The sequence below is a fragment of the Toxorhynchites rutilus genome, chromosome 1 (assembly GCF_029784135.1).
Source record: "Toxorhynchites rutilus septentrionalis strain SRP chromosome 1, ASM2978413v1, whole genome shotgun sequence".
Taxonomy (NCBI): Eukaryota; Metazoa; Arthropoda; class Insecta; order Diptera; family Culicidae; genus Toxorhynchites; species Toxorhynchites rutilus.
The window spans coordinates 19,920,398-19,944,858 of record NC_073744.1 but is presented as its reverse complement, the minus strand read 5'-3'; the positions used below and the strand labels follow the sequence as shown (position 1 = coordinate 19,944,858).

The window sequence follows — 24,461 nt, the reverse complement described above, 5'->3', positions numbered from 1 at the left end:
ACCAATCGAATCTGAAATTCTCTAAGATTTGTTTGATAAGCTATACATTACAATTTGCTGATCTCTAAACGGTTTAAATTCATGAATACTGGAAGAATTTCCTTTTTCCCATTCATTTGTTCTGCCGATTTGTGTGCTAACCCGTATTTAAAATGCTTATATCTCGAACATTTCTTCATAAATATGTTTGCATCAATTGATAGGAAATATTTCTAAGCATCTATCACAAATCATAAAATGTTATTTTTAATGAGATGAACAATTGAATAACTGGCAAATTTCAAGCGTTATTTAAACGCCCCAACTTCCAAGTTTTGATTGGCCCGATCTACGGTTTCCCCAACACAGACTTCAAAATCGATGTACCTGTGGAAATCCGCTCTGCAAATATACATGCAAGTCGGGAGTATTTTTGTTCCCACCGAGCTGTGTTTCCCTAACACGGACTTCAAAATTAATGTACCTGGGGAACCCGCTTTGCAAATACACGCAAGTCGGGGGTAATTTTTGGTGTTATGTACATTTTTACTCGCTAGTTGTGCAGACCGGAATATGTTTGGAATAAAACCACAGTTGCGAGTGAGCGGATATCATTCATGCCGGATGCTGATTCCAAACACATATAGGCCGGACTCGATTATATGTGATTCGATTATATACAATTCTGGACTCGATTATATACAGTTTGGATTTTTTATATTCAAAATATTGTTTATATCAAGAAGAAATGTAACGTTTCAACGTTAAGGTGAAGTTTAAGTGGCTATTACATGTACAGTGGGTTAAAAATCGTGATTTTTGAAAATTTTGCTTAAATTTTCATCAGGAATTGTTTATATCGGTATTGCAGCCAAATTAAGAAAGATAGAAGTTGGTCGTCAAAGAACAAATTGTAGAGCGGTTAAAGAACTTCAATTTAATTGACACAAAAAATCTAGTTTAATATAAATTTTTAGGATAAAATTATAATAATAACACATTAAAAATTATGCACTTTTAAGTTATTCACTTCCAAAATGTTATTAAAATCCACTAAATTTGCTGTTCCACTACTATATCCTGTACTAAATTTACTCATATTTCTAATGAAAGCAACAGAATCGTCTTCCGTAGCATACTTTTGAATGTAGAGCCAGTTTGAGGTAACAGAGTCCGAAGCAAAAAAAAGGTTCTAAAACTCTGTCAATGTTGAAATTCGAACATATGCGTAGGGAGATTCTTTTCATCAAATATGATCGTCTATCACCTCCTGTGATAATCTGGATAAATTTATTTTTTTCATGTGAGAAAGGTGTTTTCTGACTTTAAGGGGATGAATAAAAAATCAAAGTCCTCTTTTATTTTCAAAAAACGAAAAATATCTGCAAAAAAAACAAATGAAAAAAAAATGTTTTGACTTGATTATATACAAGTTTCGATTATATACAGTGAAAAGAAATCAAAAACTGTATATAATCGAGTCCGAGCTGTATACACACACAGCTCGATATAAGAAGAGGAAGCCCTCTGTATCAAAGTGTACCACGACAACATAGGGAAATTTTTGTGCTAGTGCGAATATGGAAGAGTATCCAGAATTTTGGAATATCGATATACCGTTTTGTCTCGAATTCCGAACACTTATGCTTTGTTGGCCAATAAACAGTGTCTCATTACTCAAAATGGTACTTTTTTGCGAAATTAATGTGGTTTTTGGATACAATAGAGCCTTTTCTTTCATTTGTCTACCATAAAATTGATATAAAAAATAAATATTCATGGTGATAAACTAAAAATATGTTCGATTACATTTGTCTCAAATTCCGAACACTAAAAATGCAATTTAAAAAAAAGTCATAACTTATGAGCTACTAGACCGAATCAGAATCATAGCCTATTGGCTATAATTAGGCTTGGGTTTGCTCAGCTGCTAGAGCTCGGGAATGATCGCAATTGCAGGTTGTGACCGGGGATCTGATAAAGCGGGATTTCCCTTGTAAATTCTTGGCTAATACTGAAATAGGTATTGGGTTCAATTCCCGATCGGTCTAGGGTCTTCCCGGGTTAGAAATTCTCTCGACATGCCATGGAATAAATGCGTTCAGATAATGGCTTAAATTGTCCTTTCGTTAGTAATCTATGTCTGCGAGATAACAAGTCCGTTTTGTTTTACAATTTAATTTGTATACTGGTTAGTTGATGAAAAATTTAAATACCGTAGTATAATAATTATCAATAAGATAACTCGTCCCGCTCAAACCTTTGCAGGGGAATGAGGTGGGACCATCATCATATAAAAAAAATCAGATGATCGATGTATCAAATTAAAGCCAATTAGCTATTCTTCTTTGGAAAAATACTATACTCCCAAAAATTTGGATTTTGTGCTTCGAATCTTGATTCAAATTCCGCATTTGCTAACGCAAACGTTTTATCTCTGATTTTGCAGCCACTTTTTTGCAAATGCTCAGTATTATAAGTTATATGCAGTATCGATACCTGTGAATGATGTTAAAATGAAGCCTATACCACAAAGAATGTCAGGGTTTTTATTATTAAATTATTTATAACATGAAAGTTCAGTAAATTTGCATTTGAAAATGAAGTGTTCGGAATTTGAGACTGTTCGGAATATGAGACAAAACTGCATTTATTTAGATACAACGAATATTTCAAACAAATCTTACAAACCTTACTGTTGCATGTTGTGGAGTTCGATTCCACCTCAAGCGGAATATAGGAGCAACAGTGTTTATAGTTTGTGATCGATATCTGAGTGGGAATGAGAAATTCTGGTGTAATATGTAAATCTACAGTCTGGTAGCGATATCCATATTATTCTCTATCAGTTTACCATGCCAGGCCTACCAGTTTGAAATTGTTCGAATTTCAAATGAAACTTTTTACTTTTGCATTTTTTTAGTAACAACAAAAAAAACTAAAAAGTTATTACAAAAATTTCAATGCATTCTAAAATAATATTCGAAGTGGTAAACAAGTGGATTGCATAATATAATTGCGTAGTTCTACGTCGAAAATATTCTGTTACACAGAAATGTCAGAGATATGGTATAAATAAAAAAAATGTGTTTCTGTAAGAAAAGATTAAAAAACTCAGTATTCAGTGCTGACAGTGTCCCGGCACAACGGTATATCCAAAGCCATAATATTTATAAAAACATAGAAGTAGGAGCTTTCGGCATCAAAATTATAACGCAACATCGTTTGAAATAGTTCAATAAAACTGTCCAGCCTTACGAGTTTTATTCAACTATCTAAATATTTTTTGCTCACTTTCTTATTCGTGCTTTCGTCAATCATTTCCTTATTTCCTGAAGCATCATCTGTTGTGCTTGTTCTGCATTTAAAGTAAATAACAATTATTGCATATTGACACAGTTTCTGTATAGCTCCTGCCTTTATGGTTTCCTAGAAGGGTATTGCCTAAACCGTCAAAACTGTACATGATATTCTATCCCCCATTTGATTTAAGCTACAATTTCCATCTCCCGACTCAACTGTTGCGTTCTTTTGTCCAATCAATTAGAGCGTTAGAGCGCGAACAATTCCAAAAAAGTTACCCCGAAATGAATAAAACCAATAAATACTCGCTGCTCATTACTTATTACACATACGAAAAATTCGAAAGCTTCGATGAATAAAGTTTGGATTCTTCCTCCGTGCGGCGGCGGCGGCCATCGATGAATAAGGGTGGGTCAATTGTGCTTTGCAAGTGGACATGTTTATTTGTCCTCATTGCCCAGTAGCTGTCGGGTTGATTCGCTGTTCTGATAACTCGCTTCCGGTCGTTGTTTTGGGAATGCTGGTTGGTTTTCGTTTTCGGTTCCGATCTGGAACGGCAAAAAAAAATGGAAAACAAATTCGAATAAACATATTGCTTGAACTGGAAGCTGCAACTAAATTATGTAGCGATTGGTTTACGTTGGATTCGTTGGAAAAATCGCAGAAACATAATCAAGTAATTAGAAGAACGCAGCTTAACGTGTCACTCTTACGTTTTTTCAAACTCCGAAACTCACCAACTGTCTCAGAATAGCATTCACCGCAAATCGCACCCTCCTCTCGAACTTTTCCTGCTCATATGCTGATTGGTCACGTGCCGCAAGCATCTCTTCACTAGTTGTTATCGGTCCCAGCTCGGGAGCGACGTCCAAACTTTTGCTTCGATCTATTAGCGCCAATTTCGCGTACGGTAGGGGAGGTAAGCTCTCCAGCTGACCACTCCCATCATCGAACAGCATACCTTGGGTCATCGGAGGAGATCGCTTTCCGTGTCCTCCGTAGCAGGCGTGTCCGTACGCTGCGCAGCCTCCTAGTTGGAACAAAAAGGGAGAGAAAAACATGAATAAACACACTTGTAACTCATTTAGGACGAGTCGCGAAACGATGCCTTCAACGGTAGAGTTCTTCTGATCGCATTTAATGTGATTAACTCCCCCATCCACGGCAGAGTTGATGTGAGAACTTGTTGCTAATAATAGTTTGGAGGCGCGAGCCCGTCGTCTTCCACGAAAATTGCATGAGAGAGTAAACGTTTCGTACATTGTGGGGCAGAAGAATTGATCGAAATTGCCCCCATGGAACGGGAAGACACCAGTGAAAGTTGTGTTGTATTCCACCAACTTTTCGAAATTTAATAACAATTATGGAAAAACGGTTTCCCAAGTCCCTCAGTTTTCATATTAACACATGAAATACAATTTTAGTTCTTTATAGATCAATTAAGTGGATGAACACGAATCATCTTCGAAGCTTTACAAAATGTTGCAATAAATTTTCAACAATGTTAGAAGGGGAAGCCACTTTCCACATTGTTCGACAACAACTCCACACCCCGTAATCAAACTTTTCAATTTATCCTACAAATTATTGCTTGGGTGAATTTGAATGCAGCCGAGATTCCTCGCTTCACCTGGGGCTGCGATTTAGTCACGTTCGTTTACGGTTCCACGGCTGGTTCAGCTCGTCTACTTGCTGATAGGATTCAATTCATATATGTATGTTCTTACCCACTGCTTGTGAATTCAAATCCTAATTGTTTTTTTAAGTCTCTGCCTACACTCCAGATGAACATGGAGTTGACTTGGCAACTCATTGTCTCATATTATTGTCAATGGTATTATTATCGGCGGGGGTGTTTTTTTCCAAGCCGCCACCACCGCTGCACAATTCGCTCTTCCCCATTCGCAAATGCACCCAGAATAATGATTGTGTCGACGCTATCGACGGTGTTTGCCACACAATTGTTGGACAACAGAAAAGACAGTAGTGTCAGCAGGGTTGCATGAAGTAGCGGTTGCACTCCACGCTTTCTCGGGACAAGGATGAAACTTCAATTGATACTGAGATGAGCAGGGAAACGTTCCCACTAATATAGCACAACAGCACAATGAGGAATCACTTATGGGCTTGTTAGTGGGGGAGGGGATCTGCACAGGTTTTATGCAGGAAAAAACCCGTGACAGTGCCTCCGCAGAACGGAACAGGACTCATAAATATGTAGCTACATAATTGGAAAGTTCAGTTCATTTGGAAAAATGGACTCATCAAGCTAAGTCTAGCAACACAAGCTTAATTTCACGTAACCAGCGTTGGAGTTATGTAGCAAAATTACATCTATCACACAGGCACAACGAATTCGAATTTATTTTGAAGGTTTCATTGTCATGGTTTGTCATTTTCAAAACTAATATTGGAAACTGAACTCAGATAAGTAACTGATTACTCATGCTGCCCTACAGCATAACATTTCATCTCTTTTTGACGTAGGATTACGTCTTTCGGGAACATATTGGGGTACAAATTGAAAATTGAAAATCGAGCACATCGTGAAAATTGTTCAATTTCAAACGCTTATTGCTCAGTCGTTTCATGATGGATTGATGAAATTTTTGCGTCAATCGATTTCGACACTCCATAACAATTTTTTATATTGAATAAAATAATATATGTCATGGAACTAACTATCGAACAATTGAAAAATCTCAACCCCTACCCTAACGAAAATACCCACTTCTGATTGGTCGAAATTGACGACACATTGTTAGAACAATGTACTTCTAGTTGGTAAACAACGCAAAAAAAAGACGGGTGGGTAATGTCGGGGAGATAACCGGAGTGACGTAGGACTATACAAAGGGGACAGCTTTTGCTAAATATATATTTTAAATATATTGTTCTATTTTCTTCTCCTACGTGAATTCCTACCTATCTACCTGAAAAATGGATTAGTTTACTGTTTACTCTTTATGAACATGTTGGGGGTTCTGAAAAGAACCTTTGGTGTTGTGTTTTTGCGTTTTTTTTTTAAAAAACTTGATTCTTGATTTTTTTCTGAAGGCTTTGTACTTATTAAATGTTCAACGTCGGGCATCTTTCGGCGTATACACATATCGTACAATCAAAATGATGGCTGTGATAGGGAATACACAGGTGGTCATCAGCTCGTTCACTATCATATATTTCACTATTGAGCACATTACCGTACCTTAAGCTGTGGTTTCGGAGACGAATGAATTGTAAGATTTGTAGTCTCCTCAAACAAAGTAAATAAAAATGAAAAAGAACTGAGGTTTTGGAGACGAACTCTACGATCTGTCGAGAAATAAACGAGCTGTAAGTGAAAAACCAACAGTAAATACAGGGACGGATGACCTTATAGTATACGGTATTATAGAGACTTTAAACTTTTGCAGTTCTTTTCGTCTCTAGCCTTGAGAAAGGCCCTTTGAAAACTCTACTCTACTCTACTCCAGCGCTACCACCTCCGCCCTCTTGCCTTGAGAAAGGCACTCGATCCCTCGCCGTCCAGCTCGTCCAGCAACGATGTTGTCCAGTCGGTGTCCACACAAAGAATGATCGTTACGGCAGCGGAGCGGGGAATTTTAAGCTGACTGGCTGGCTCGAGAATTACGCATGTGTGAGACTGCGACCAATGTTTCGTTCATTTTTTTCTTTTTCCTTTCCAATCGTGCTATTTCGCTGCTGCTCTGGTTGCCCGTTTTGGTCGGTACGATTTGAGGAGCACAAAATGGACCAATCAAAAATGGGCATATAGTGCATTTGGACAATGCTTGATATTTCACAATTATTCAATTATTTATCTCAAGAAAAATGAAATGTTATTCGTTATGATAGATGCGTAGATATATTTCCTATCAATTGATGCAAAAACCTTTGCGATCTATTGAGAAATGCTCGAGTTATAAGCGTTCCAATCTTGCATTTTTTCCTACTTGTTCAGTGCCTAGATTTTCATTTCACCCCCTATATCTTCCGGTTAGACGTAGTCCTACGTCAAAATATTTTCATACATATTTCACCAATTTAAAACTGCCTTAGGGCCGACTAATCTGATAGAGAATTATTGGCCTCATACAAACTAATATCGTACCCAAATGTCGACACCATTCCGCCGTCCAAGCGAATGCAAATACATAAAAGTAGGGGGAGCTTTTGCTCCCACCGGAATGTGTTCCCTAACAGAGACTTCAAAACCAAGCTGCCTGGGGAAAATCGGCATTGCAAATACATGAAAGTAGGGAGAACTTTTGTTCCTACCGAAAATTGTTCCCTAACAGAAACATCAAAACCAAGGTGCCCGGGGGAAATCGGCATTGCAAATATATGCAAGCCGGGGGCATTTTTGTATTGCAAGTAAAGTGAGTGATACGATTAATTTTAGCAAATAAAATGTAAATTTGGAACTTTAATGTTGATTACTTCGTGAAATTTAATATATATTCCACTGATCGTGTATTGTGAAAAATTTACCACAATTGTAAGTGTAAAATTATATATGGTAGCAGTTGTATTAAAAATGATTTGATATATAAAACGTTTAATTTCAATTTTCATAAATGAAAAACCATGCTGTATTCCCGCTCGAAAACGGGTCGTTTGGTTTAAGCTGTCTGTTTTGTTGTGTTCAGTTTCACCCAAGGAAAGTTTACACAGCGAGAAAAATTGGAAAAGTGAAGAAATATTAGAAAAAGAGATTGCTCTACATATAGTATTAGGTGTTGTTAGTCCAGTTAAAATTCGAATTGGGTTGAATAAACACAGAGAAAGTAAAAATTCTAAAGGAAAATTACCTTTTCCATTTCAAATATGTTTTCTCTATATTAAATTAACATGTTTATACTGATGAGAAAAATTGATAATTGTGTTCGGTATTGGTAATAATCTTATATTACATTGGTGAGTTTTTTTTGCTTTATTTATTTCATACATAACACAGGAGGCATCTCGTCTAGGATCACAGAGGGCGGTTTTCATCATATCTCGTTCCACTTCGGTATCTTTTATATGATTCGCACTATCCAACGACTGTTTACCATCCTTTTGTCATCATCACTCGATAAACACTGGTGGAGTTACCAAACAATACTCAACAACCAAACAAAACGGCCCTTTTCAGGAGGCCACCTAATCATTATCAAAGAGTTTAACGATGTAATTCTTCAAACATATCCAAAATTAACAGATAGCCTAACGGAATCCTACGTCAACTAAGCGGTCGTGTCTCGGACACAACCCTACTGTGACTTTTTCTTCATTCGTTTCAATGAGTACGTTTCGAATACAGCCAAAGATGCCAACCTTCCAGTTTTCCTGTATATTGCCAGTTTTTGACGTAAAACTATGTCTTTAATTAAGAGTGCCAAATCAGAAAACAGGTCACGTTTTTAAGAGAAAAAAAACTGTAGACGTGACCTAGTTACTCACTCGCTGATGTCTCTGGCATTACAATCATTTCATCAAATTGACGCCATTAGATTTAGGTTCTGAGCTACACATTTGTGTGGGGAATCACCAAGCTCATCGACTCACAAAAAAATAATAGTTCTGCAATTTTGTGTGTGATTTGGTTTCGCACGACAGTCGCAAAACTCTCTCCACCAAGGATTACAACTACGCTAATCGGAACCGACCATCTTAACAGATAGGTATTCTGTTGAGAAAAGCGCAAAACGGAGAGAAGTGTGTGTATGTTTAGTCGCTTCAAGCCTTCGATATATAGCTTTGTGTATGTAGGTGCGTGCTTCATAATTCGTGCCTACAGATAGCACATCTTCGCTACGCTTAAACCCCATTTGAATCTGCTCCGGTATGCATATTGCAATATTTGCGCTAGAATATGATGGAAATGTTATGAGTTATGTGCGCTACACATACAAAAACCCGTCGTTGTAAAGTCAACTAAAAAGAATGAAACATCGAAAAAAAATTTCCAAGTTCGACGTCGGTAAGATAAATCCAAGAGAATAATTGACGGAACGATGACGGTGGCATTGAATGTGTATCGCACTTTATTTGGGTTTTCGTTCCAGTCGAAAAACTGCCTTCAACGAGGATGACATCAGCGCTAATCTTGATCATAATGAAGCAATACAACTCTTTTCAATGTTATTAAGATTAACAGAAAGAGTTTATTCAGTTTATTTAGTCATCAAGAAAAAAAGCCATTCTGGAATTTTGTATGTGATTTGGTTTCGCTTGCCAGAAACAAAACTTGCTCCACTAAGGATAACAGCTGCGCTTATCTCGAGCATGAGAAAGTAATGCAACTTTTTCAGAGGCCAGTAATATTAACAGGATGCATTCCTTTTGAGAATAGCGCAAAATGGTGAGAAGTGTTTATATATTTAGTCTTTTCAAGCCACCGATGTATGGCTCTTTATGCATGGTATGTTGAACGCTTGTTTGGTGCTGGTTGGTTTTCATTGCACGAACGATGTCTAGAGGGTCGATTCCACTGAGGCATTACTAAATAACACGTAGCATGATATTTAATACTTGCAAGTATTGCAATTGTTGTTGTTTCCATGCGGTGCCAAAGATAGATTGATGTAGTAATAAGCTTTGGAATAATGGTGTTGGTGCAACAAGTATATAGTCGCCTGTAGTCGAGTGTATGACCATTGCGAAAAAGACCACCGGAATAGCGTTCGAGATAAAATTTCAATACATTGACTTGAAATATATTGGAGGGCGACCAAACCATTCTACTAAACAGTTATTTCTAACATTTCCCAGCATTCTAAAATAATATCCGAAGTTATGAACAAGTGACTTGAATAACAGCGTTGTCCTGCGTCAAAAATGCGGTCGTGTATCGTATAACATATATTCTAGCCTTCGATCAGAGTGGACGTGTTTTCAAATTGCTCGAAGCACCCGCGAATAAACGCAGTTATTTTGCAAACGATTCAGTTATATTGACCTAGTTTTTCACCCAGTGTAACGTATAAACGTAAATAAAAAATCAACATGAGTTGCGAAATTTGCTGTGATACCGGAATCAACGACAGTGTCAATTTGTGGAAATGTGCTGGCTGCCCGCGACGATTCCACGCCGCCTGCATCGGCGTACATCGCAAGAAGAGCGTTGACATTACGTCATATGTTTTACCGTGTTGTAACGGCCAGAATTACGTACGCGCCGAGTTGGACTTTAGTGAACTTACCGAGCAGCAAAAAAAATTCAACGAGCAACTACAATACAATACGGAAGTGATCCATCGGCTGACACTGCAACAACAAAATGCAAGTGTTGTACATAAAGCCGTCGACAGACTTGAGGGTCAGCTCGTCGATCTGAAAAATGAATTGTCCGCAAATAAAAGCAGCAGTCTCTTTGCGGTGACGATAAAAAATCATATTACTTCACTCATTGACATCGCAATGAGTAACACGAAAGAGAATATAGCGGATTATATTAAATCAACGACGATGGAATTGAATCGCGATCTCAGCCAAATGCGGGAAGAAATTCAACAACTGGGGAATTTGTCACTGGAAATAGCGGCAAACATTAATCAAACCCCACAGGATAGTCAAGTCGAAATAGAAATATTAGAGGAATTAAGAACATTGTCAGCCGTTATTATATCAACAGGAAACCAGGAGTCTAGCTGATGAGTTGCGTGCGGAACTTACTCCTCCAGTTAATCCCCCATTTTACCCTCCAGAGAACTCAGGCTGGAGAATTTTGGATTCAACAAGGAGATGGAAGCCAGATTGGTCTGAGTATAATGCACGGCAACTCCGTAGAATAGAACAACAAGAAGAGGCAGATAAAGCCAGAAAACGGCGTAAACAAAATCGCCGATACAACAATAATAATAATAACAGATACAATGGTAGCCCTAACAATGGCAGCAGGAATAGGAATAATTTCAACAATCGTAGAAATAACACCAATAATAGGAATAATCACAACATCCGTAACAACAACAACAACGACAACAACAATAGCAACCGTAATAACAACAGTAACAACAACAGTAACAACAATCGTAACAATAACACCAACACCAACAACAACAACAATAACAACAATAACAGTATCAACAACAACAACAACAGGAGCAATCACACTAACCGTAACAATAACAACAACAACCACAGAAACAACAATCGAAACAACCCCATCAATAGCAGGAATAACATCAATAACAGAGGTATACTTGGAAACATGGCTAGCGGTCAACACAGAAACATCCAACGGACAGAGAGCTTCTGGCGGAAGCGAAGTATCAATTATCTGGGCTACCGGCTAGCTATCGACCAATACAATTTGAAAGAGGGGAAATTCTCAACCCCTACATGGCACCCAACGTACCACATTGCGTTCAAACGCATTCGTCCTGCTGAAATTTTTTTTTATTTTCACAGTTTAATCCGGCCTTTTTCATTTTTTCGACGTTTTCAAGTTTTTTACTCCCCAAAATAATATTATTTTCTTCCAGTTGTGAAAATCCTACTCCGGTTCACTCACATCGAAGACCTTTATGATGTTTATCGTATTTCTATATTTATATCTATCAATATGTTATAAGCACACAGAAGTATGGTATCATGTTTTTAACAAAGTTGCCTCCGTTTTATTGATATTCAGTTCGATCTGGAAAATTAGGTTAGTTTGGATAATGTTTATGTAGGTACTGCTATCGAAATGATGATCAATGATATTTACCAATATTCAAAATTGCACACAACGCCGTAGCGGATTTCAAGACCAATTCGACAAAGTTTTACATTACACTCTGCAATCAAGTTCTAAAACGTTCTACAAAGTCTTCCGAATATTTAAGATTGAAACGATATCCAGGAAATTGTGCAGGACCCGAAATCTTAGAAGATGAAAAATGGAGATCGACTCTCCTCTTAATCCCTTCGCTTCGAATAGGACTACTTCGGCATTCGCTGTCAACATGATTTGGGTTGACTAGAAATGAATTGATGAGCGTTAAGAGCGAGGATGACTATTCTAGCAAATAGTTATTCTTATTGACGTGACGAATTAATACAAATCTGCCTCTTCATTCAACCTGACATCAATTCACACTACTACTTCCCCTGACATGAACCTCGTTACCCGCGTACACAATCTTATTTTAACGTCCATATAAAGTGAAACGAAAACTTGATTTCTGATGCAAAAAAGTAGTTGCACTACCAGCAGGGTTGCCAATAATATTTTTCACAAAACTGGAAGATTGCTCTTAAAAAAATGGAAAAAAACTGGATCCTTAAAAATCGACTTCTTTGATTTATATAAAATCTTTTTTTTTACCTATTTCAGTGCTTGATAAATAGAATTTACTACAGAGCTTCGTGCAATATTTATATGTTATTCATAAAATAGCGAAATAAACCATAAATTTACCGAACTGATACGAACATTACAATATTTGAGGATCTATTCTTCTAGAACCTCTAGGAAATACAGTTTTATTTGGATAAAACCGAAAAAATCGCGTATTTATTGCTCGATAATGTGATTAACTGATGTGCTTAGGGACACGCTTTCTGGTTATAGAATACTGCATCAAACCCTCAATCCTTTGTTTTTTTTGTTTCTAACTCGAATTTTGACATTTCCGAGTGTTATTTTTGAACAGCTGCGTTGCTATCTTTTTCGCACTCACGAAGAATGTGGAATATAAAAACTCCGCCTGCAAATGACGGATCTCTATAGTAGCATGTCCGAAAAAGAACATGAAGCTATTGACGCTCTCATAGAATTTTCTACTCTTTCTCTTCCAACGAAGCGGCAGTGCCAAGAACATCACGTAAAAAAACGCGTAATTTCGAGTAAATTGCGCAAAATAAAATAACGTAAAAAATCGCATAAAAAAGAATCCAGTGTACATACTTATATACCAGTCGAACAACGCAAGAAGTGTACTGATTCAATAACCTGGTTGAGATCTGGAAAAATATGACTTGGTCCTCAGATTTTCATCTGATTAAAAAGATTCATGCGTGTTCGTATAATTAAGAAAAGCACTCTAACCCTCTAACCTAGCGAAGTTCGGGCTCTGTCGTGTTTAATCGCCGTTGAACTGACGGGCACTATCCAGGAAATCGAGAATAACAACATATTCATTGAGACCTCCCAACTCTTTTTTTTTTCTTTTCCGAGTAATTCTGCATTTCAAAAACTCTCCGTTCGTTGAAGTGAACGTAGTCTTCATAATCCCCGATTAGAATTTTTAATCGCTATCGGTGCGTCGTTGGCGCTAAAGTGATAAAATAGTTTCAAAGTTATCTCGCAGAAGTTAAAGTTAAGTCTCACTAAAGTTCAAGCTGTTCCATCTTCTCACAGAACAACGGTCGCTGTAACGCACTAGAAGCATCTAATAATAGCGACAATCATCACCAACAACATCCACCTTCTCCTACTCAATTAATGGCTTTATGCATTAATTATCACTGAGGAGAGACACACTGATGGGATTCGCCGTGACCGTTTAAAGTTGAACCATACATTCCCACACTGTCACTTTTCGGACGGACACGCGATTGTGCGTAACCAGTGCTATCCGAAAATTCCACCAAAAAGGTATTCCAGTAGGTAGTAGGTAGATACTTACTCTTTCCGCTGGCGTTGTGGATCAGAACCGACGCGATGACCAGGCTGATGCAAATTGCCGACAACTGGGACATTCTGCTTTTTTTCTCGTTTGTAGATTTGTGTATTTGTGCTGTAAATAAAAAAGGAAGAGGGGCGTGGGTGAATGTATTTTAATAATTCTAATACTTTCGGTCCTTTGAACAAAGTGGAATACAGACTGGGATGAGTGAGAATTATGACATTTATTTTAGAGCGGACTCCACGTTAACTTAACGCGAAGTTTGGAGTAATAGGTAAAGTTCAGTTGTTTATTCTCCGAGAGATTACTGCCCCGAAAAAGTTTTCTTATATTGCATTCCACATGAACATATATGCAGAATAAACAGAAACTTGGATTAGTGTTATGTCTTGCCAAGTGGTTCTTAAATCGAGATTCTTACACGCTTATGCTTATTTGAGTCATTGGATAATTGGGAGTAACCTAGGTTGGGCAATACCTTCTCTCATCATTTTTGGGTCAAGTGCTGATTTTCTTTCCATTATCCTTTCGCGTAGTAAATTAAGATGAAAGGTCACTTTAGTAATGTTTCATGACGTATTAATATTCCAGCGAAATGTGTTCTTAGCATTGGTCTTCATTAAATTGCTTCACTTCCTCAACGGCAGATGAAGGACAAAAATACGCCAATTGAAAGCATTCAAAGCGATCCCAAGTGAGCCCTAAACACCTGGCTGAGGACCGTATTGGAATAATAATATTTCAGTAGAGGATGGAATGTTTTCTTCATTGGAATGACGAATGGTGGCAATTTTGTTCTTTAAGAAATTGCTGGATTTATTCAGTTTGGCCAAATTTGATTATTATGAATAAAATTCTTGACTATGAACATGGTTGAAATCATTAAAATCGAAACATGAATGTAGGGGAACCGCGGGTAATACGGACAGTGGGGGTAATATAGACAGGTGGTTGATTTGTATAGTTACATTTTGAATTTCAGATTTCTGTTGATGAGAATATCTTCTACATGTTATTCTATAATATTTAAGCCACCCTATGGCAATGAATACTGATCAAAAGTGGAAAAAAGAAACAGAAACCGAAAAACATACATGATTCTGCGTGTGTATGTAATTTTAGCTGCTTCTATATTAAACACTAGCTGACCCGGCAAACTTCTTCCCGCCCAAATTTGTTTTTTTATTATCAATACCTCCAAACATTCACGTTTTCTTACTATGAGCAAGTTCATGGGTCCAATCGCAGAACTGTTCATTGATTGATCTTCTATCCGACCCCGTTGAATTTACCTTTTACTTAAAAATTCCTAGTATTTCTAACAAAACTCATCATTATAATATAAGATTATTTTCAGACACAATTCTCGTTCAAGACATTCGGCACATTCGGCGATCCTTTTTTTGGTATAGATATAAGAAGATATAGGAGTGCGTTTCATCACATTGAAATCCATTTCCAGTTTAGAACAAAGAACAATTTCGCTAGCGCAAACATCAAATGGACTAACAGCACTTGTCACTATGTAATTGTAGAACATATGGGAATTTAATTTTCCGAATTCCTCTTTTTCTTTCAGAGTTTTCCATAAATTTTCAATTGTCATGTTTGGTTGGAATATTTTTGGTTGAAATATGTGTAATATTTGTATGGGACCCCCTTTCCATTCGAGAGGAGGGAGGGGTGTTATATCATCATAGAAACATTTCTCATACCCAAAAACCCTCACATACCAAGTTGTGCTTGATTAGTTCTCAAGTAATGCAAAAATTTGTGTTTCATTTGTATTTCAGCCCTCTCTTAGAGAGGAAGGTGGAGAGTCTAACCACCATAGAAACATTTATTGCAACCTAAAACCTCAATATGCCTAATTTGGTTTCATTTGTATGGCTCTAAGCTTCATATATTACAAACCTGTCCATATTACCCGCATCTAAAAAAATGTTGTACTTTTCGGTCTGTTTTAATTTCAGTAAAAACAACATTGAAAAACACTTTTTTGTAAATATTTTAGGTAGGTAGGAAGAAAAACAGTATATTGAATTGCAAGAAACTGCATCAAAGTTTTGGAAAACATGAGTTTCCAAAGATATAATTGAAGTTCTTCTTAGCATGTCCGTTTTACCCCCACCTCCCCTACACTTCTGTATAAATTTCAAAATCTGCCACTTGTGAGCGGAACGATTTGTCACGCTAAACAAATACTAATATTCATTATCTCAAGTGTATATCAATAATTCATCATCGATTATTCCTCGCGTAGTTGAGCGGAAATAGGAGTTTTAAATAAATGGACTCCGACTATAGGTCGCGAACGATATTTTACGATGGTGGTGTCTTTGTTTGATTTACAGATATGTTCAAATAGATGGTCCCCCTTTAGTACCGTCGTTTGATTACTTTTGACACGCGGGTAACTTCAGACATTTTAGTTTTTTAACAGAAATACGTATCAAAATATATAATATATTCGACATTTTTCTTAATTAATTGTACCTTTGTTACCATTTTGCATAGGTCGCTTTGAAAAATCTACCACCGCTATTGTGACATAATCCAGCACCCTTAACCGCCAAAGAAGAAATATGAAAAAAAAACCCATCTGGGAAAGGCGTTTCATTTCATGAAATTCTTAAACGTGATGAAAAACCATCATAGACTCCCGAACAGGGAGACCCAAAATAGCCACCTTTTAAATTATTTAATTTTAATTGATTTTTCTGCCAAAAATATGCTTATTGAAATAAATACATATCAACAAAAATTATCTAATTCTATTTTCACATTGCAAGCATGTCTCGTAGACAAAAATCATAAAATCAAGGTAAAATTGTAGTGTTATGCATTATTCAGGCCAAAGTAGTTCGACATATCCTAGAAGTGTGCTATATGTTTTTTATCATGCACAAAATTACTCACACAGATAAGAATCGCGATGTTTTGTTCAGAATGTGTTGTTACACATTACCGTTTTGTCTCAAATTCCGAACAACTAAGCTTTGGTGGCCATTAAACAGTGCCTCATTACTCAAAATTGTACTTTTTCGCGAAATTATATTAATTCAATAAAATTGATTTACAAATACATATTCGTGGTGAAAAAAATATGTTTAATCACATTTGTCTCAAATTCAGAACACCATTTTTGTCACTGACTCATATTCCGAACACTTTTGTGTCCAATTCCGAACAGCGAAAATGCATTTTTTTTAATAAACCATAATTTTTGAACTACTGGACCGATTCAGATGATCGATAAATCAAATTAAATCCTATTAGCTAGTCGTTTTTGGAAAAATGTTATCCTTGCAAAAAATTGTGTTTTGTTCTCGTAATTGTTGATTAAATTTGATTTTTATAGTTAACATGGTTTCGGGACCTTTTTTATATTTTTTCTTGAATGCTGTTTTTTACATAACATATCAGAGAAGTTTTTTTTTTGTTTTTGAATTATGATTTTCCAAAGTTGAGATGTTTTGGTTGCGGAAGCTTATTGGACAGGAGCATGGGAAATTCTTTTTGCAAGTCTAATATTTTTTCAAAGAAGACCGACTGATTGGCTTCAATTTGATATGTCGATCATCTGATCGATTCCGTAGTTCAAAAGCTATAAATTTTGAAAATAGTCATTTTTGGAAAAAAGGGGAAAACATTATTTTTTGGACCAACGGTTAAATTTCAAAAAACGCTAAAAATCACATCTTTGATTTTTGGATATCTGATGTAAAAAAAACTCAGCTTACAAGAAAACCATGTACCGTTCTGTCGCAAATTTCAAAGACTTAAGCTTTGTTGATCATTAAGCAGTGCCTTGTTACTCAAAATGGTACTCTGTTGCGAAGTTAATAAAATTTTTGGATACAATAGAGCCTCCCTTTGTTCCCTCATCTCACGTCGCCCACCCTCGACAGATAGTTGAACACCAGATGCTATCCCTGGTCATTATGCACAATGCTACAGTGCGTGCGGAAACTCTCGATTGGGATAACGATACCTCATATCCATATCCCTAACCTGACCCGTCCCACAAAAATTGTTGCCACTCTTACCACGAGTAAACCGCGAGTAATCGGTCGAAACCTACTAAACATAGATTTAAGTTGAAATTCTGTATAAACAAATCATGAATTAGTGGCTCCGCAAAGCTCATGCGATTGAGCCTTACAAACAAATGAATTGGAAAAAAATAGAGCCTCCTTATTAATTTGACTACAATAAAATTGATTTACAAATACATATTCGTGGTGAAAAACTAAAAATGTATTTAATCACATTTGTCTCAAATTCCGTACACCATTTTTTTCACTGACTCATATTCCGAACACTTTTATGTCCAATTCCGAACAGCGAAAATGCATTTTTTTTTCACAAAACAAAAACTTTTGAACTACTGGATCGATTCAGATGATCGATAAATCAAATTAAACCCTATTAGCTAGTCGTTTTGTTATCCAATTTGATATGTGAATTTTGAAAAAAGTCATTTTCGGAAAAAAAAAAAAAAAAGGGGAAAAAATGATTTTTTGGACCAACGGTTAATTTTCAAAAAACGATAAAAATCAAATCTTTGATTGACGGCGCTAGTGGTTGTGTGGTTAGCGTAACAGCCTCACAATCCGATCGGTCTGGGTTCAATCCCAGCTGGCGTCGTTGGGATTTTCTGAGGCGAAAAATCTCTGGTTACGTCTTCCTTCGGAGGGGAAGTAAAAGAAGTTGGCCCGGCTCATGAGTTAACAACTGATAGGTGAGTCTGATAGGTAGGGACAGGTGAAGTCGCCTCCCTGATGTCGGTGATTGGCACTGAAGTGGCGGAAATATGCCGACGAAAAATAAGCGAAGATAAAAAAAAAATCTTTGATTTTTGGATATATGATATAAAAAAAACCTCAGCTTACAAGAAAACCATGTACCGTTTTGTCACAAATTTCGAACACTTAAGCTTTGTTGGTCATGAAACTTGTTACTCAAAATGGTAATCTTTCGCGAATTTAATCTGATTTTTGGATACAATAGAGCCTATTCTCATTTGATTACAATAAAAATGATTTACAAATATTCATGGTGAAAAACTAAAAATATGTCACTGACACAAATTTCGAACAGCAAAAATGCAAATGATATGTTCATCGTATCTTTGGAAATTAAAATTTAGAAAAACCACTGTCTGCATATACCAGGCGACAGTTTAAAGTGGGGAGTGGGTACACTCGACCCATTCGCCCTCTATTAGGTCCGAAATCTTTGGGTACCACTGACGACTTCATTCGTCATTCCACACAAAAACTGACTAAGAAAATCAATTTTACCCTCGTTGGTTTGCGCCAGTGACCTACGTTTTGCAAGAAAAGAACTCACAAACATTTCTTTCACAAATGGTCTTTTCATGTTGTTGCTCCAGAATTGGATTGTCCAATTTGTGAACTATTGCTGTATTTACCTGAAAATAGAGTGTTCTAACATCTACTGCTGGAATATGAATCATGCGTTGAAACTTTATTCAGATTTCGAACACTACTCAAAAGATAATTCTAATGAATATTTCTGCATCAAACCTCATTTGTTCATCCATGTATAGTAGCTTACCTTTTCTAGCATTTAACATGAAAACAGCAAACAAAATAGATAAAACATCTACAAAAACTAGGAAATTCAAGATGCTTGTTTTTTCCGTTTTTTACGGAATTTGCTAACGGAAACACATTTTTTTTTTTATTATTATTTTTTGCAAATGCTTAGCATTAAAAATTATAGGCTGTATCGATACTTGTAAATGATGTTAAAATGAAGCCTATACCCCAAAGAATGTAAGGGTTTTAATTATTCAATTATCTATACAAATAAAAATGAAAAGAAACAATTGGTAACTACTACTAGTAACGATTAATAATATGTGATTTGATTATCCCTACATAATCTGGTCAGGATACCTCGATGCACCAAATACAACTACACTGCTTATTCACACATAATCGCGCGATCATAATTTTCGTGGGAAGTTCTGTCGATTTGCTGTGGGAAAATAAAAAGTAAACAAGGTTGGTTTATTCGATCTCGTCGAAATATTTGTCAAAATTGTGTTGTATGTTTGTCAAGCTTCGTTTTCGGTATCGCGACAAAGGTAGAAGCATAAGATATTTCCGAACTATGTAAATATTAGATGATATTAAGCATATTTATTCAATACTTAGGCGATGGGCCAAAGGTCGGTGGGAATTCGGAAACTGATCTTTTCAAAATCGAAAGCGAATGTGAGCTACCGTGAAATCGTAGAAAAATGTGGTATTTCGATCGGAGCGATTTCAAAATTCATGTAAACGTTATATTCAGACCAACAGTTTAAGGTTTGATCACAGGGTAACAGTTTGTTGAATTTGATAGTTCGTTAATAGAGAGTTATCAATTATTAACTAACGATTTTCCGATGCATCATTTCTCACCATCAGATGGGTTTAAAAAAACCAAAAAGACCAAATAGTTAATGAATGAAAACGGGACACGCGAACCAAAAATATATATACATATTTATTGTTCAATATGTTTTGAAGAATTTTATTGAGTGAATAACCAAGAATAAATCCGATCAATCAAACATTCTTGAATATAGCTGCTTAGCTTCCTATAACCATAGAATATTCAGATGCTGAAGAGATTTCGCGAAGAAGATTATGATTTATGCAAGTTTTATCATATAATTGATCAAAGTTCTGTTTGACAACTATCATAGCTTTAATACCATGACATTTCTGTTGTCTCAATATTGATCATCGTAGAAAAATCCTTCCGACACTAAATATAATCAGTAGGCTTCCCGAATTCCTTACAGTCTAAAAATTAATCTAAAAATATTTGCCCACAACGATTTGCAACTGGTACAGATTATTTACTCCACCTTTTCATCTCACTAATTATAATTCCTGTAATCTATATAAGCTGGATTTTTTTACTAGTACCACTTTAAATGACCGGAATGGATTTCAATATAGAATTGTTATGTATCTCCTAGACTAGTATTTCATTTTTCAAGGTACTCCAATGCAGTATCATGAAAAAATTGCACAGTTTTGAGAAATTTAGCCTCCAGTATTTCATCTGAGTCAACTAGTTCTACGTCAAGATAACGCCCCTCAGAAAGGGTGCCAGATCAAAACCGATGTCAAATTTTTATGGAATAGTTTCAACGTGAATAACTAGTTTTGCTGTCAACGGATGTTGACGGATGAACGGACAACGATTTGCGTACTAATCGAATTATGATGCCCTAATTCATAAATGATTTAAAATAACAAAAACTGGAAGCATGTCCATTTTCGCACACATTTGTACTGTGAAATGAACGAGTGAACGAGTGAAGTGCTCGCTCGAGCTGCAAATGCGGCGTTCGTTCATACAGACACTGTGAGGAGCGGAGATATTGCAAATTAATCCCGTCCATCTATAACTTATTGGGTATAGATGATGGGTCTGAGCCTAGGGGCACGAACGGAGTCTTGACAAAGGACTGTGATTGTGTGTAGTCATTGCATTTGAATTAAGTTTTTTCATTGTTCAAAATCTGTATTTTTTTCTCATTTGATACATCAAATGAAAGCCCTGAGAAAAACCGTTTCCTATATGAATTTGTATCCTTCAACGGATTAGATGAGATGACGTGGTAGAATCCGGAACCACATTCCGTTCAATAATGTACACAAAAATACCATTTAAACCGTGCTCTTTTCTTCTGTTTATTCAAATTTTGCAGAAGAAGACCAAGAGACATCATGTATCATTTTGAAAGTCTAAATAGTTTAAGATCTACATAAATATAAGCCTAAGTCAAATAAATCTATAACTACTGAAATATATTATGGATAAAAATTGCATTTTCTCCTTCGTTACCACGAACGTTGTTTGTAATAACTTTATAGCCTGGTGATGTGAATTGATTATTCTATGACCATGAGTGCTCTCTTGGGAAGTTCGTGTAGCTGCTGTAGTGAATTGATCTCATTCTGTGCTGAGTTCTGCTTATGTATAGGAAAGGGAAAGGAAAATGGGCACGTGCATACGAAAAATTGAAAAGGGTTTCTTAGGAAGATATATATGTGGAGTAGAATATAAAGATCGCGACAACTCGAGCCGGGGGAATTTGTTGTTAAAGAAATTTCCTCCGTCTTGCGCTTCGGTCACGCGTATTCTAGAGCTAGCTACTCAAAATACATTCTAGGCGTGTTATTTGGCATAGAAATCTCAACTAAGAACTAATGAAAATGACGCAAGTATTACTACGTTGAGACGGCGAAGTTTCTCTAGGAACGTTAGTGCCATTCAAGAAGAAGAAGAAGAAGACTACTCATTAGTGCCATTCAAGAAGAAGAAGAAGACTACTCAAGCTATCATAATCTGATATGCTCGAGTATACCCTTTCGTTCTTTTAAATCAGCAGCCAGTTAAATTCATCAAATGCATTTTTTACTTTACCAAACAAAATGCTCGATATTATGACATCCTGGACCACAATTACATAAATTGTTAGTACATAAAAACGAGAATTGAGCACGAATTGATTGGGCAACATACAACACAATAACTGATAAATGTCTATTACAAATTACTAGAGAATCTTTTAGCAACATGCAGATGACCTCATTCGTGAGGAAAATCGAACTATAGCTACTAGCAACCAACGAAATTGCAGGAAAAAACTACGGGTTTTCGGAAGCGAGCAACACTTAACTTTTTTACTTCCGTTATACATAAGGATAGTCCCATTTGATATCTATTATTATGTGACATGGTTTTTTTCACGCGGATTTTCGAATTAACGAGTTTTTTTACGCGGATTTTTTACGAGGTACGTAACCCCCGCGTAAAAAAAAACCTGAGTGTAGCGGTAAATGGAGAATAATTCAATATACGCATAAACTTACATCGTGAGCTAACGCCCGATTTTAGGCAAAAAGATGCGAGTGGTTAGTGCAATCGAAAGAAAACATGCCCGTTTAAATCGTCAAATTGTTAACTTTTTTTACTATATCCACAGTTTGCAGGATAAATTTTCTGTCTAATGGTATATAACACAACATATTTGTCGCAAAAACGATTTTAAGTAATATGTGTTTGAAAACCCTTAATGAATCGTTACATTTTTCGTTGAGTGACCCCCTATATAGAAATCAAAAACATAGTCCTATGTCAAAACGGGACATTGAAAAATAGTCGAAAAACAGTGCTGTTTCGTTCAAAACGGTACGTTTGGTTAGCCAAGTTTTGAATGATAAAATTTGATTAGGATGGAGATGTAAGCAGTCAAAAAGTTTGAAATTGAATTGATATCAATGATTCAAGGCCTGAGTCTTTCGTTTCACCTTCCAAACACTAGCGAGAAGAATATAACTGACTCTGCATGCACTGTTTTTTGTGTCTCCGGATAAACTACAGCTTTCTGTGTTAGTGTACTTATGTTCAAACTCTTTGTGACAAAAGAACAAATCCGAAAGAATATTGGAATCTACTTCACTATTTCGTGTATAGAGTCCATGGCCTTTAGTAAGAAAATTAAACATTAACACCAACAATGCAGATGCATGCTACATTCGGAAATAAATGTGGAATGTGAACTTGTCTAAATTAAATATTTTATACAAAACTTTGTGCGAGGTGATACACAAACAGAGCCAAAACTTTCCACCAGAAGCACTTCTATGGCTACAGCTGAGCTGTTTCGCCAACTTGTTCCGGTCGTTTACCCAGTCAAATTTACCTAAACTGCTCGGGTGGATTCCGCTAGCAGCATGATGGCTACAAAAAACACCATATGCACTAAACTCAACAGTTACTGGACTCTCTAGAGCCGTAAATCTGTTAGGCACATATGCTGATAGAGCCACGTGCTACACCTGCAAGGCACAATTTCTAATTTTCCACCAAACAAACCCAATTTGGTGCGCATACGAGGGGAAATGTGCATTCGAATTGCTCCTCCCAACGCGATGTGAATCACTTCAGAAAGCTGCTTAATTATTAACACCTAACGAGATGTCCATCTTGGGAAATAGAGTCACCCCTATCGATGACAGGGGCAGTAGCCGTCACTGGAGATTGTAATCAATATTAATTAAAAATGCTTACGTACGTTATTCAGCGAAACGAAGAAACGGCGGTTGGATTAAGTTTAAAACAGCAACGATCCTCACATCCACCGCGGCTCGTTTTATGATATCGTTTATCAGTGCTCAACCGAAACACTTATCGAACCAATAATGGACAATGTTTTACTTCTTTATCACCACTTTCCCGACTGCACTTGAAAAAAAATTACGGCAACGAGATGATAATCTAATAAAATCAAGAACCACACAACCTCACACACTTCCAAGCTCGAGCTGGACGACCACCAAGCGTCTCCTCCGACTGGGATGTAACGGTCACTGACTAAGTCTATCCTATCCTCGGAAAATTTGGTTTGAGCGCGCCGCACACATCCACGAACTCTTGTCGCGTCCTCGTTGCGAACAGAACGAGGAGATATTCGGTAAGATCTTGACAGGAGCAAGCTGCAGCAACAAATGGTTGAACCTGAAGACAATGTTGTACCTT

General features: G+C 36.6%; 1 protein-coding gene across 3 annotated transcripts; it reads right to left on the bottom strand.

Annotated features, from left to right (window-relative positions):
* Window positions 1–3,231: 3,231 nt before the first annotated feature.
* On the bottom strand, window positions 3,232–24,418 carry LOC129761987 (neuropeptide CCHamide-2). Of its 3 annotated transcripts, none has more exons than XM_055759895.1 (5): window positions 24,235–24,418; window positions 23,998–24,167; window positions 13,884–13,994; window positions 4,020–4,312; window positions 3,232–3,830 (listed from the first exon to the last, which is right to left on the bottom strand). In XM_055759895.1, exons 3-5 carry the CDS (start codon window positions 13,954–13,956, stop codon window positions 3,723–3,725), a joined length of 474 nt encoding a protein of 157 aa, XP_055615870.1. In that variant the 5' UTR covers window positions 13,957–13,994; window positions 23,998–24,167; window positions 24,235–24,418; the 3' UTR covers window positions 3,232–3,722. The 3 variants fall into 3 exon arrangements, with proteins under 3 accessions (XP_055615870.1, XP_055615871.1, XP_055615869.1); XM_055759896.1 differs by having other exon boundaries at window positions 23,998–24,162; XM_055759894.1 differs by having other exon boundaries at window positions 23,998–24,418.
* Between the last annotated feature and the right edge of the window lie 43 nt (window positions 24,419–24,461).

Coding starts and splice junctions, on each gene's coding strand:
- LOC129761987 (XM_055759894.1), bottom strand. CDS start 13,956: ATGTCCCAGTTGTCGGCAATTTGCATCAGCCTGGTCATCGCGTCGGTT. Junction 4,313..13,883: donor CCACAACGCCAGCGGAAAGA/GTAAGTATCTAC, acceptor TGTTCCAACTAG/GAGGCTGCGCAGCGTACGGA. Junction 3,831..4,019: donor ATGCTATTCTGAGACAGTTG/GTGAGTTTCGGA, acceptor TTGCCGTTCCAG/ATCGGAACCGAAAACGAAAA.